Source organism: Pan paniscus, chromosome 5, assembly GCF_029289425.2.
Source record: "Pan paniscus chromosome 5, NHGRI_mPanPan1-v2.0_pri, whole genome shotgun sequence".
NCBI lineage: Eukaryota > Metazoa > Chordata > Mammalia > Primates > Hominidae > Pan > Pan paniscus.
The window spans coordinates 29,903,576-29,917,048 of NC_073254.2; the positions used below are offsets into that span (position 1 = coordinate 29,903,576).

At 48.0% G+C, this 13,473-nt stretch overlaps 1 protein-coding gene across 3 annotated transcripts in view; it reads left to right on the forward strand.

Annotated features, from left to right (window-relative positions):
- Positions 1 to 6,212: 6,212 nt before the first annotated feature.
- The window catches only part of JARID2 (jumonji and AT-rich interaction domain containing 2), a 277,296-nt gene continuing 270,035 nt past the window's right edge, over positions 6,213 to 13,473 (forward strand). The window contains exons 1-2 of one of the 3 annotated variants that reach the window (XM_014345230.5): positions 6,213 to 6,412; positions 7,762 to 7,965. In XM_014345230.5, coding sequence (XP_014200716.2) covers positions 7,921 to 7,965 — 45 coding nt within the window. In that variant the 5' untranslated portion in view covers positions 6,213 to 6,412; positions 7,762 to 7,920. Of the gene's footprint in view, positions 6,413 to 6,768; positions 6,988 to 7,761; positions 7,966 to 10,211; positions 10,334 to 13,473 lie in introns of those variants that run through there. The other 2 variants (XM_055113199.2, XM_034961485.3) reach the window with 2 other exon arrangements.

Genomic DNA, 13,473 nt, shown 5'->3' on the forward strand with positions numbered 1-13,473 from the left:
GAGGCAGAGCTTGCAGTGAGCCGAGATTGCGCCACTGCACTCCAGCCTGGGCGACAGAGCAAGACTCCATCTCAGAAAAAAAAAAAAAAAAAAAAAGTGTTTGATACGGAGATCAACCAGTATTTAGGCAGGGATCATGTCTGTGAAAACCTTGAAGTGTGCAAGGTGGGGTAAATGAGAGAGTAGCTCTAGACTGAGCTGGACTGGTCTATAATCCAATGAATCTCTAGGATTCTGATGGTGAAAAGGTTATTTTCTCCTTTCCTGCTCACTTCTGTGGCCCTGACAGAGGGAAGAACTAGTAGCTTCTGTGGTAGACTATATATATATATATACACATATATATATATAAAATATATATATTTTTTGCTCCCTGGAGTGTTTGTCTCCCTCCCCTGTGGATAACAAAATCTGCTCCACCCGCCATGTCCATGGTGGGAAAGGAGTTTTCTTTTTTGTTTTTTGAAACAGTCTCGTTCTGTTGCCCAGGCTGGAGTGCAGTGGCGGGATCTCGGCTCCATGCAACCTCTGTCTCCCTGGCTAAGCGATCCTCCCACCTCAGCCTCCTCAGTAACTGGGATTACAGGCACGTGCCACCATGCCAGGCTAATTTTTGTATTTTTAGTAGAGAGGGGTTTTGCCCTGTTGACCAGGCTGGTGTCGAACTCCTGGGCTCAAGTGATCCGCCCGCCTCGGCCTCCCAAAGTGTTGGGATTACAGGCGTGAGCCGCTGTGCCTGGCCGCAAAGGAGTTTTCTTTGGCGCTATCATCTCTGCTGGTTGGAGAGGATGACAGAAGAAGGAAATGCTGAGATGAATGGAGAGCAAAAGAGAATGAAGGAATGAAGGAAGGACGATGACATCCTTTGTAGCCCTGAAACTCGGACTCCGGGTTTCCAGATAGGTGAGCCAAGCCCCTCCTCCTTTTTTTCCATAAGCCATTTTCATCTGGGCTCCATTCACCTGCAACTGAAGGCATCCTGATTCATACAGCTCCTCCCCCTTTCCCTGCCTACTCACAGGATCCCTGTAATCCCTATACCTCAGTTTCCTCATACTGATCCCCTGTGGATTAGTTGATCACTGATAAAGCTGATTTTTCCCACCAAACACAGAGTGCAGTATGATTATAAACAGTAACTTCTATTCTTAGGAACTGCAGGTTTCCCGTCTTGGCTGCTTTACCAGAGTTTCTGAATCAGGGCCAGCTCTCTTTCAATAACACAAGACAATCTAAGCAGAATAGTAATGATAGTCCAAAATTTTTACACAATCCAAAGTACCAGCGACTTTCAGTGACTTGTATAAACAAGGTCCACAGACGACCAGTAGGGTTGAAAGCATCATTTTATTGTATTTGGTTTGTGCTGTGGCATTTTATTGAGGCTTGACAAATAAGACTGTAATTCGGGGACAGGAAGCACTGAATAACAAAAAGAACTAATGTCTCCTTGACATCACTCACTCTTAAGAGGGCTGTTTACATCTGAGTTTACCTCCTAGTGTGTTTTAAAATACTCTTGCAAATCTCAGTTGGCTCGAAATAGCTGTTCTACGTTCTTTCAATGGAAGCCCCCACCCTCTGAGTACACTGGTTCATAGTTATTTATAAACCTGATGTCACTCAAATATTATTTTTACATCCCTCTCCTTACTCCCTCACATATGAAGATAGACCTATATAAAATTAGAAACTTCACATAAGGTATTCAGTCACTTAGGTAGGAATTATTGTCAGTCAGCAATCATTTATGAAGCATAAATTCATCATATTGGGTGAAGCATGTCTGTAAAACTGTTCCGTGGTAACCAGCTCTTTCTTCTTCTTCTTTTTTTTTTCCTTGGTGTTCTGAGGCAATTTAGGAAAAGCAATGAGGGCTGGGGGCCGGACTTAAAAGGTCTGTTTTTTAAAATTTTTTTATTTTTCGAGACAGAGTCTCGCTCTGTTGCCCAGGTTGGATGGAGTGCATGATCTCGGCTCACTGCAACCTCCACCTCCCAGGTTCAAGCGATTCTCCTGCCTGACCCTCCTGAGTAGCTGGGATTACAGGCATGCACCACTATACCCAGCTAATTTTTTGTATTTTTAGTAGAGACGGGGTTTTACCGTCTTGGCCAGGCTGGTCTCGAACTCCTGACTGCATGATCTGCCCGCCTCTGCCTCCCAAAGTGCTGGGATTACAGGTGTGAGCCACCACACCCGGCCCAGCTCTTTCTTTCTTTCTTTTTTGAGACAGAGTTTTGCTCTTGTTGCCCAGGCTGGAGTGCAATGGCAGGATCTCGGCTCACCACAACCTCCACCTCCCGGATTCAAGCGATTCTCATGCCTCAGCCTCCAGAGTAGCTGGGATTACAGGCATGTGCCACCACGCCCAGCTAATTTTGTATTTTCAGTAGAGACAGGGTTTCTCCATGTTGGTCAAGCTGGTCTGGAACTCCCAACCTTAGGTGATCCACCCGCCTCGGCCTCCCAAATTGCTGGGATTACAGGCGTGAACCACCGTGCCTGGCCAGGTCCAGCTCTTTCTTAAAAAAAGATTTCTGTGATCAAATTAGTTTGTAAAACTACATGCCCCTTTGGGGATTTCTAAAAACCCTACAGTAAAGTAATCGAGTTATCTTTATTATAAGGTAGCAGTCTGCAAATTTATTTCATCGAAGAATTATTTTCTTTTCAGTCCCACCTAGTAACATTTCATGGAATCATATGTCTTGAATCCCATTTTGGAAAACCAGGGAGGTGGCCTGCACTGGGTATGTGGAGCCGAGAGTCCTGAGTTTGACCCTTGGCTCATCCACTCAACTGGTTGTATGACTTTGAGCAAATCACAACCTCTTAATATTTCATTTTCACATTTGAAGAGTGAGGACAGTAATACCTGTCTTGATCTAAGTTGTTTTATGGTTTAAATGAAATTATTATGACAGTGTGCTTTAAACACTATTAAAGTTATACAAATGAAAGCTATCATTAGATAGCTCGGATAAATATGAGGTCTTTTTGGAAATTAATAACGTACAAGTGTAAAGAAACTTAACCTAGCAACTTTTACTGAATGATTGTGGATTTGAGTTTACTTAGGGGCCAGCACTGAGGGGGAAAAGCGGCATAATACAAAGGTAAAGGTAGGACTAGAGAATGTTGGGTGTAGAAATGTCTTTGGGAAATAATTGAATTTAACCCTCTAATTTTTAATTTTATGTTTGTAGAGATGGTGTCTGGCTATGTTACCCAGGCTGGTCTTGAGCTCTTGGGCTCAAGCAATCCTTCCGCTTTGGCTTTCCAAAGTGCTAGGATTAGAGGTGTGAACCACCACACCCAGCCTAACCTGCTCATTTTATAAATGACAGACCCAAGGCCTATATGAGGCAGGTGAATGGCATATGGTCACTCAGAGACTTAATATTAGAAACATCTGATTCCCTCATTGCCAATGGCTGCCTCAATATGAGACAAATCATGGCCCCATCAAATTTTCAATTTAATTAAGAGATACAAGATACTTACATGACATAATCAGAAAAAAAATACAACAGAGAACAATGTTTTTTTTGTTTGTTTTTGACAGGGTCTTTCTCTGTCACCCAGGTTGGAGTGTAATGGTGCAATGTCAGCTCACTGCAACCTCAGCCTCCAGCTCAAGCCATCCTCCCACCTAAGCCTCCCAAGTAACTGGGACTACAGGTGCACACTACCATGCCTGGGCCACCACGTCCAGCTAATTTTTGTTTTTTTTTTTTTGGTAGAGATAGGGTTTCACCATGTTACCCAGGCTGGTCTCAAACTCCAGAGCTCAAGTGATCCTTTTGCCTCGGCCTTCCAAAGTGCTGGGATTACAGATGTGAGTCACCACATTCGGCCTCAGAATAAAATTTTAAAGCTCAAAAATTATTGCCAAAATAGGAAGGGCAATGAGAATCCAGGAATGAGTAGGCCAAGCAGCGAGGCTGGATTGGAAATGGGCCTGAATTTGGGGCCTTGAAGAACGTATAACACTGCATTGGATTTAGATAATGCAAGAGGAAAACTAGCAGAGTTCCAGAATGGAATGGAAGATGATGGTAGGAGACTAAATGTTGGGCAATAGTCTAAATAGTTGGGCATTATAGTTTTGGTGAAATATTCAACAGTAAGCATTTACTGGACATCTTTCAAATTTGATGAAGTTTTTGGAGCTTTGGAGGGTATGAGAAGCAGACAACATCATCTCTTTAGGGAATTTCCTTTTTACTTGGAGAGAAGAACTAGAAACATTAAAAGTGGAGAATGTAAACAAATAGGATGCAATGCAAAGGGGTGAAATATGCACTTTCTTTAAGTATGTATGTGAACCCCTACACCTATTTCAAAACTCCTTAACACCTAGTCATCTCAGCAATGTGTTCTTTTTAGCTTCTTTTCTACATTGCTGATATAGTACTTGTTGGAGGTATCACAATCCATTGTAAACTCTGCCTTTTTTTTTTTTTTTTTAACTGAGCTGTGAGCTTCCCGTGTCCTCAGGGATGAGGACAGTGCTGGCATAGAGTCTAATACAATCAATGTACCTAGACATGTTCTCATCCCTGCCCCTCCAATTGAAGAGGTCAAGGCTTTGAGATGTGAAAATCATCATAAGAAAAGCTGCATTTGACTTACAGAAAATGAAAAAGAGGAGGAAAGAGCAAGAAAAGCCTTGGATGGTCTTGCCAAGATGGTAGGGGAAGGAAGTTCATTAGGAGTAGGTTACTTTCACAACAGGAAAATCTTTCAACCACTAAGAAGGCCAACCTTTTTTCTCTTTCAGGGAAAACAACACTAATATTATTCAAATCTTTTGGAAATGAGCAAATTCCTTCCTTTCCCCTCTGCCCTGAGGCCTCAACTTTACACAATAGTTTTTCACACCAGGTGACCTGGAGCTGGTAGCCTGGCAGGGGAGTTCGCAAGCCCAGGACTGAGAAGTCCAGGCCCCAGCGCTAGTTAGGGGAACAGAAAAGAAACTCACCTTTGTTCATTAATATTTGCCTAGGGAATGAAGTATCTGCGTTAAACTTACAGAAAGCTGGTTAAAATCTTAACAACGTGGAGACGTGGAGATTCCCAGTATGCCAGTCCTAATGATCAGAAAGTTTTTAGAAAACACCTTGGGTGGCCCTACTGTAGTCTGCCCCATTGGATCCTTCCCAGGAAATGGCACCAGCGTACAAGTTTTGCAGTATTCAGGGCACAAAAGATCATTTATTTTTCCAAGTGTGAAGTGAACATTAGATAAAATTATTTCATTTCAGATTTTTTGAAAAGGTAAAAATAATAAGAAAAATACCCTCTCGAAAAGGCTTTTTATTTCGTTTACTGAAAGCTTCCAATAACGTGCCTAGTTTTAAACTAGGTTACTGTTATTTATCACATAATCATCCCCACAGGTTTGATCACCACTAATTTGCAGATGCGGAAACTGACAAGCTCAGAGAGGCTCTCGGTTGCCTTTTGGGAAGTGGCCAAGGCGCGATTTGAATCCAGGTCTCTTACCTCCAGTTTCTGAGACCTTTCTAGACACCAAGGTTATCTCTTCAAATACTGCTGCAAGTAAACAGCTGTGTGAGTATCTAGACTTTTGAATTTAGCAGACTCTAGGGAATAGGTAGAATAAAATATATGCGTATGTGTTCGCGGGAGCGCTTCTGCCACGTTTTATTCCGAGGCTAGCCTGAGAGATCACGGAAAACATTGCTTCTCCAAAACCACAGCGAAAAACAAGGAAATTAACAAGGCAGAATCGCGATGCAAGACTTGACAAAGTTGTTAATAAGGCGAAGGCCCAAAGCGCTATGCCAGGGCCTGCTACTTCATTTGTTTCAGCGATTAAACCAGCACGACAGGGGGCTGGAGGCAGGTAAAAAGCAGGCTCTTGCGTGGCCCGGACAGTTGATATTCCTGGCACTCGGTGTTCGAGATGTTTCCTTACAATTGCGTGTCTGTGCGGCTCGGTCTCCATATTCCACTCATTTTTGTCTCAACATTTTGTGGTATTTTATCACAAAATACGCCCGGCAAAGCAAAGATCCCGTTCAGTCTCTTTAAACACGGCTATCTTTTCTCAGGAGGCAGCCGCCGGGGCTTCACTCCTGGGCCACCAGCGACGTCCTCCAAGCGGGTCGAGCGGAGGCGCGTTCGCGACCCAGGGGCAGCGTGCCGAGCCCCGGCGTGGGGGGGCGTGGCCTTTCCACTCGGCGATCCCCGGCCGCCGCCCACCCCGCGCGTGGGGGCGTGCGCGACTGCGGGGCGCGGAGAGGAGTGACCTCGGACTACCCTAGGCGCCCGCAGCACGCTCTGTACACAGACGCGAGGCGCTGTCCTGAGGTGACACCGGCTGCACGGCACAAGCAGCAGGCGCCGCCGATCAACTAGTTCGCACCGAGGATTCCTCTTGGTGCGTGGCCCAGTTTTCCTTAGGACGGGCTCCAACCCCTCCCTGACACCGCCCCCCTCATCGCCACGCTCCGAGGCCTTCCCCGGGGAAGCCTCGCGTCCCTCCCCCGCGGCTCCGGGCCGCACGCGCGCGATTCCTCGATTCCACAGGCGGTTCGCGCCGCGGGTGGGGGCGGGGCGCGCGGGGAGGGGGCTGGCGGCCGCCAGGGGAGGGAGGCCGGGGCCCGGGGGGCGGAGGAGGGCCGGCGTGGGGAGTTCCTCGCTCGCGGACCACACGCTCCGCGGGCCAATCCCGAGCCAGCCTCTAGCAGTGTCGCACGCGGGACACGTCCAAGCGTTTGTTGGCACGGCCAGTGAGGGGGAGGGGGCGAGGAGGAGGGAGGGGAGTTGAGTGACAGGCTTTGCGGGGCAGGCTGGGAATTGTAGTTCCCAGCTTCCGTGGCCATAGCCATTTTGTAGTCGGGGGACTACAACTTCCAGAAGATCAAGGGGACCATTCTAAGGTGCCCCGGGAATAGGCGGCTCTCCCCGGGGCCGGGCGTCCTGGGGCACTCCTACCCAGCAGCCCGGCTGCAGGTAGACGCGAAGGCAGTGGCGGGGGCTGGCGTGGGGCGGCCGTGGGGTGAGCGGCAGGCAGGGGAAAGGGGGTGAGGTGGAGCGACGGAGCGTGCCATGCATTGAGCTAGGGAGCCTCTCTCAATTCCACGCCTGGGCTCGGCGTGGGAGCGACGCCCGAGGGCTTGCCTGGGAGGGGTTCGTTGAGGTCGCTCCGGTGTCTGGTTGGCCAGGCTGCGGGGGTGCCCTGCACTGGGCCAGGGGCGGTCGGCACCAGGCTAAGCGGGCGCCTGGCGGCTGAGCGGTGAGAGTTTTCGGCTGGCGCCCGGCGGGGAATTATCCGAGGAGCCCTAACTTGTATAAAAGCAGAGTCCATTTAAAGTTGGGCTGGATAGCCTCTCTCTCATTGGTTAGGGGGCTTGGAAAAAAGAGACTCGGCGAGCCCTCGCTGTGGTGCTGCCGCCGCCGCCGCCGCCGCCGCTGGAGTTGACTCTTCTGCTCGCACTGCTGCTGCAGCACAAACGTGACTTCCAACATTTTTTATTTATCTTTCCCTTTTCTTTTCCAAGATGTAACTACGGATCAGACACTAAGGACCTTCACGTTTCGCTGATGTAGTTTTTGGAGGAAAAAGGGGGGGGAGTGAAGGGCGTCGGTTTTTTTTTTGTGTGTGTGTGTATGTGTTTCGGGGGAAATTTTCCATTATGAGTGTTTTACTAAAGTGAATTTTTTTTTGTTTGCTTCGTTCGTCTTTGGCTCTTTTTTTTTCCTTCCCAATTTCGGATTTATTTCAAGGCGAATCTGGCTTTGGGGGAAGAGGAAGAAAAGTCGGATTACAAGATCAACCACCACCAACAACAATAAAAACCACCAGGATATTTTTTTGCAAATTTCTGACGGCTTTAAATTCATGAAGCAATTGTCCCCTTTTGCAATCAGCATTTGGATCTCAGAATGAGCAAGGAAAGACCCAAGAGGAATATCATTCAGAAGAAATACGTAAGTGCTCCTAACAACACATCCTTTGACTTGCAGTTTTAAGCAATGGCTGTGAATGTCAAGTTTATAGATAATTCTGCAGCTGAAGGGTTTTAAACACAGCGTCCGATAAGGCTGTTTCTTTCTTTTCTGAAAGAGGGCTTTTCAAGCAAAGTGGTGTCTGCCTAGTTTGGTTGAAAAAACAGACTGGTGTAGAGATACCTCAAGTGAATAAATTGACCTCGAATGACACAACCATAATCTAGTTTTAGATGAAAGGCAAGGGATTTTGGTGGAGCTTGAGGTGGGGGGGTGGCTGCGGTAATGTAACTAAACTGCATTCTCAAGCGGATTTGGCCCCGTATTGCACTTTGCATGCAAATGAGCCTGTGTTATTATTATTAATGTTATTTGGAAAAATCGTGTAACGCATGTGTGTTGGAAGCCCTTTAAGTTGCGATCGAGGGTCCGATTATGGCGATCTTCTCTTTGCATTGGCACATCAAATTTAATGTCTGTGGTCGTTTTGGCTTATCTGGTTTGCAACATAAACCAGTTGGGAATCATGTTACAGCGAATGCATTTGTTGGGATTGACTTTAATAATGAGGCTGGTTTTGTTTAAAAAATTCATGGTTTCCAGTTGTAGGGGAAAAGGACACACACTATGGCTAATGTTTTTAAGTGTGTACGTGAATGCATATGTAAGTAACTACAAATAATTTCTCCCTGTTAACTGGGCTTCTGAAATTGGGTGATTATTCCTAGATTTAAATGGCTTGGAATAGTTAAATTTGTTTTGTGCATAGTACAGCTACGTTTTGATTGGCATGGGGAGTGTTTTTGTTTTGTGTGTGGTGGCTTTTTTTTTTTTTTAAGTTTGAGGGGAGGGAGGAAAGGGGGACCGAGGGATTAACCAAATATGCACTCGAGTGATCTGTGATTAGCTGCATGCTTTAAATTACTTTTTTTTTCAAAAAAGGCCAAATGAACATACCTTAGGAATAATGCAACGTAAGAGGAAAGTTTCATTTAAGTTGGGTAGACAAATTGGTGTTAATATTTTCCCTTTTTGATCATTGTGGTGTGTGTAATGAGAGATGACCTTCGGGGCACTGGTTTTGTAAAAAATATATTTAATGGAAAAGCTGAATGCCTCTTCAAGAGAGCTGATCCTTATCTAGACACGTCAACTTCAACTGTGAAAGAAATGCAAGGTTAAATAATCAAGCCCAACTTAGAAAGCTGTTCCATAAAGAATTTAAGAATTAAAATACATCCGCATTGCAGAGGGCTGGGTAGAATGCAAAGGACTAGTTTAAACTCGGGCTGTAGAAACTGCACTGAGGCAACCTTGTCTTGGAGCGTGGACGCCTTCCCGGGGCACGTCCGTTTCGGATGCAGCCACAAAGCAAATGGGGTAGAACTTGGACGAGAACCGCACCCCGCCTCCCATTCCGGACCTCGTTGAGGTGGAGAGCAGCGTGGGGTGGGTTTTCTTTCTTATTGCGGGCGTTCAGCGGATCGTGTCTCCGAGTCCGGGCGTCCGGATGCAAGCCCGTGGCTGGCGGCGGCTGCGGGAGGCACGGCACGAGTTAATGCACCGGGAGCAGAGCCGGTGTTCCCGACGTCCTCGAGCCGGCTGCGAAAGGGACGGCGCGCGGGGGTCGCGGCAGGCTGGGCCGGGGCTGGGCGGGCGGGCGCGCGCGCGCGCGGCCTATAGGGGGCATACTCCGGGCTCTGGGCGGGCGCGCGAGGCGGGCACCGGGCTACCCGGGCCGGCTCGCAGGCGGGCAGGAGGGCGGGTGGGGCGCGGGGGTGGCGCGGCCTGCGGGGCGCGGGGAGGGGAGAGCGCGCGGGGCGGGGGTGGGAGCGGGGGCGTGGGCGTGCCGGGGAGGGGGCGCGCGGCGCACAGCTGCAGCGGGCGCCCCCCACCGCGCACACGGCCGAGCATGGCGGCGGCGGCCCGGCCGGCTTCCCGCGGCCCTGCCTGCGGGCTCCGACGCAGTCTCGAGAGCAACAGGTTAAGCCGGCGAGAAGTCAGCGCGCCCCCTCTCCGCCCCCCGGTTCTTCCCCCGCCGCGCGCCGGCGCCCCAGCCTTTCTCCCCTCCCTCCGCCCCCCGCGGCGCTCGGTTCCCCGACGCTCCCGGCCGCGCTCTGTTGTCATTGTGACGTCACAAAGGGACGGGCTCGGGTGGAACCTTCCCCTCCTCCTCCGTGACGTCAAAAGTCGGGCGGGAGGTTCCAGGCGCGGCGGGGCGGCGGGGGGAGGAGGGAGCTGGGCGGGGGCGGGGGCTGCCGCAGAGCCGGGCTGCGGCGTGGGAGGAGGAAGAGGAGGAAGATGCGCTCGGCCTCTGCCTTCCGCTCCGGAGCGTCGCGCTTCCCAGCAGGTGAGGGCGGGCGAGCCGTAGGTCCCCAAAGGAGTGCCACTGGACCCTGTTCTGATGCCACTTGGGAAGCGGGGAGCGGGGAGGAGGCGCCTCCTTTCTGCAGGAATGTTTTCACTTCCTCTGTTCCAGGTCTCCTGATGGTGTTGCATTACTAGCGTGGTGCATGTGTCCCCTCTCCAGTGCTTATGTAAAGAAATGAAAGTATTCAGGGAAAGCTGTGCTTTGTTGGAGGACCGCGTTGTGGATTTGGCCACCTTGTCACTTGAAGTCGTGTTAGGGGTGCTTCAGCAGGATGTGGCCGGATGCCTTTCATGATGATGCTGCACAGCAGCAACTGTTGCTCTTTCTGGAAGCTTTGTGGTACTACGGTGGGGGGGGCTTTCCTTTGCTGTGCCGGCTCTGTGCCTACTGAGTTATTTTGGGGGGCTGGACCAAAGGAAGACTTGTCATTGATAAATGTACTGAGAAGAGCACAGGACTCCTTTAAGTCTCAAGGTGCTCTGGGCTTAGTTCTTCTGAGCAGGGAAACCAGAGGCTGGCGTTCTGTTTCCTCTTTTGTAAAATGGAAAAATACCTGCCATTGCCACTTAACTAAGTCACTGAAAAGATCATGTGCATGGAAGATGTAAAACAGTATGCCTCTTTATAAGTAAGGTGGCATTATTACTTGAGCTGGTGGAAGGCAGCACGTTTCCCACAATTGGTCTCAAAAGCCCGGAATGCCTGCTGAGTTGCCGTTTAGTTTATTACCTTAGCAAAGCAGAGTTGGGGGTGCGATTGTCGATAGTAGGCTTTGGGAGGAGAAATGATTGTTATATTTCGTAATAAATGATGTCCTTGAGAAACTCATAAATTGCAATGTAATCCTGTCTTAATTGTGTTGGGCACGACTCCCACTGCAATACCTTAAATAACTGAAAACATTTGCCTTTGAAAGCCCCAATCGACTTGGACAATAAAAACAGTTGCATGTTTTGCTCTAGAGATATTTTCTGCCGTTTCCATCATTCCACTGCCTGGTTATTCCTAGGGAGAATAACAGATAGGATACTGGGGCTTCACTACTATTTGATCAGGTATCAGTTTGAAATAGAGAATCTCTGCCTTATGAAGATAGTAATTCATGTAGTTAGCATGAAAACAAATTGCCAGTTTGATTTTCTAGGACAGCTCAAGCAGAATTTGTACCACTAGGCTGTAAGTTTTAAGTATCTAATTTTCTGATTTGAAAGTGTATGATTTAAAAATTGGAAAAAGTTTTTGTTATAAGCTTCAAAAGGATTTACTATAATTACAACTACGTAAAATTACAGAGAAAAAAGTAGGAAGAACACAAAATACACAGTGGTTGGATTTATGAGGTTTTTTTGTCTTAAAACTTATCACAAATTGTTCAGTCACGTTATTTTACAGTTGGTGGGGTGGTGGGGAAATTTGCACGTTATTTTATTGCTGTATTTTTTCTTTCCTGGGATGTTTACATGGCTTTTCAGTTACTTGTTTCTAGTAGTGGAAAATCTTGCTCTGTGTTACTTAGGTGCAGGGCAGTGGCAGTTTAGCTCCTATCACTGTACAGGGACAGTGATAGGAAGGAAGACACAATGAAGTCCAAAGTGTCACTAAAATTTGAAAGAAAAATTGTGTCGACAAGTAATCCAACTTGGTTTATTATCCAGGTTATATTATTTTACAGTAGGCTAATACCTAACTTGTGTGTCCCTGTAGCCACTGGCCCAAATAGACAACTAGAATTATTTGGTACTCGGTAATGCCTGTTTCCTCATAGTGGGTTAAACCAGTCCCTGTTGCTGGGCTGAAGGCTATTGACGCACTTCGAAGTGTCTTGGAAATAAGTCCAGTGTTAATATATACCGTACGCCAAAGGTTAAACTTTCCTCCTTCAGAACAAGACAATCTTTTGGAGTATATAATTGGTGTCTGTTACCTTCAAAATGGAACTTTTTTTTTTTCAGAGAAGACACGGGAATGTCATATTAAAAGCGTAGTTCGTTAAAACACTTGGTGAAGGCTAACCTAGAGAGCATTTGTTTTTTTGTTTCCTTTTTTTTTTGAGACAGGGTCTTACTCAGCCGCCCAGGCTGGAGCGCAGTGGTTCCTCACTGCAACCACTGCCTCCCGGGTTCAATTGATTCTCCTGTCTCAGCCTCCCGAGTAGGTGGGATTACAGGCACCCCCTATCATGTCCGGCTAATTTTTGTATTTTAGTAGAGATGGAGTTTCATTTCACCATATTGGCCCAGCTGGTCTTGAACTCCTGACCTCAGGTGATCTGCCCGCCTTGGCCTCCCAAAGTGCTGGGATTACAGGCGTGAGCCACTGCACCCAGCCAACTGAACATTTTTAAGCTAGTGGTTTGCCCTTGCTCATGATGGTGTGAGGACTCACACTCCTGACATTATCTGAATTCTGGCTGCATTGCTCTGATCATCCTGATGTTACTGGTCCACGTCTCCCCCAGGATTACAGTAGTAGCAGCTCTACTAACCACCTTTTATCTACCCATCCTACTTGCCCTGTTGGCTGCAGTATGTCCTGACTGATATCCCAGGACAAAGGTCCTGGGCACCTCTGGGATGTACCTCTGTCCCCTTTGGCTTTCACCCAGAAGTCTTGCTAAGTGTCAGTTGTTTGTTCCCAAATCTGGTTATTCCAGTTGGGCTTATTATTGTAATTACAGTTAAGTATTATGTCAACCTTGAAACTGTGAAAAAGAGCGTGGTGGCTCATGCCTGTAATCCCAGCACTTTGGGAGGCTGAGGTGGGCGGATCGTGAGGTCAGGAGTTCAAGCCCAGCCTGACCAACATGGTGAAACCCCATCTCTACTAAAAATACAAAAATTACCTGGGCATGGTGGCGCATGCCTGTAATCCCAGCTACTCGGGAGGCTGAGGCAGCAGAATTACTTGAACCCAGGAGGCGGAGGTTGCAGTGAGCTGCTTGAACCTGGGAGGCAGAGGTTGCAGTGAGCCGCTTGAACCTGGGAGGCGGAGGTTGCAGTGAGCTGTGATCCTGCCACTGCGTTCCAGCCTGGGCAAAAGAGTGAGACTCCATTCAAAAAAAAATGTGGGCCAGACATTTTTAAGATTTTTGGGAAAATCTGAAAGGACTGTCCATATAC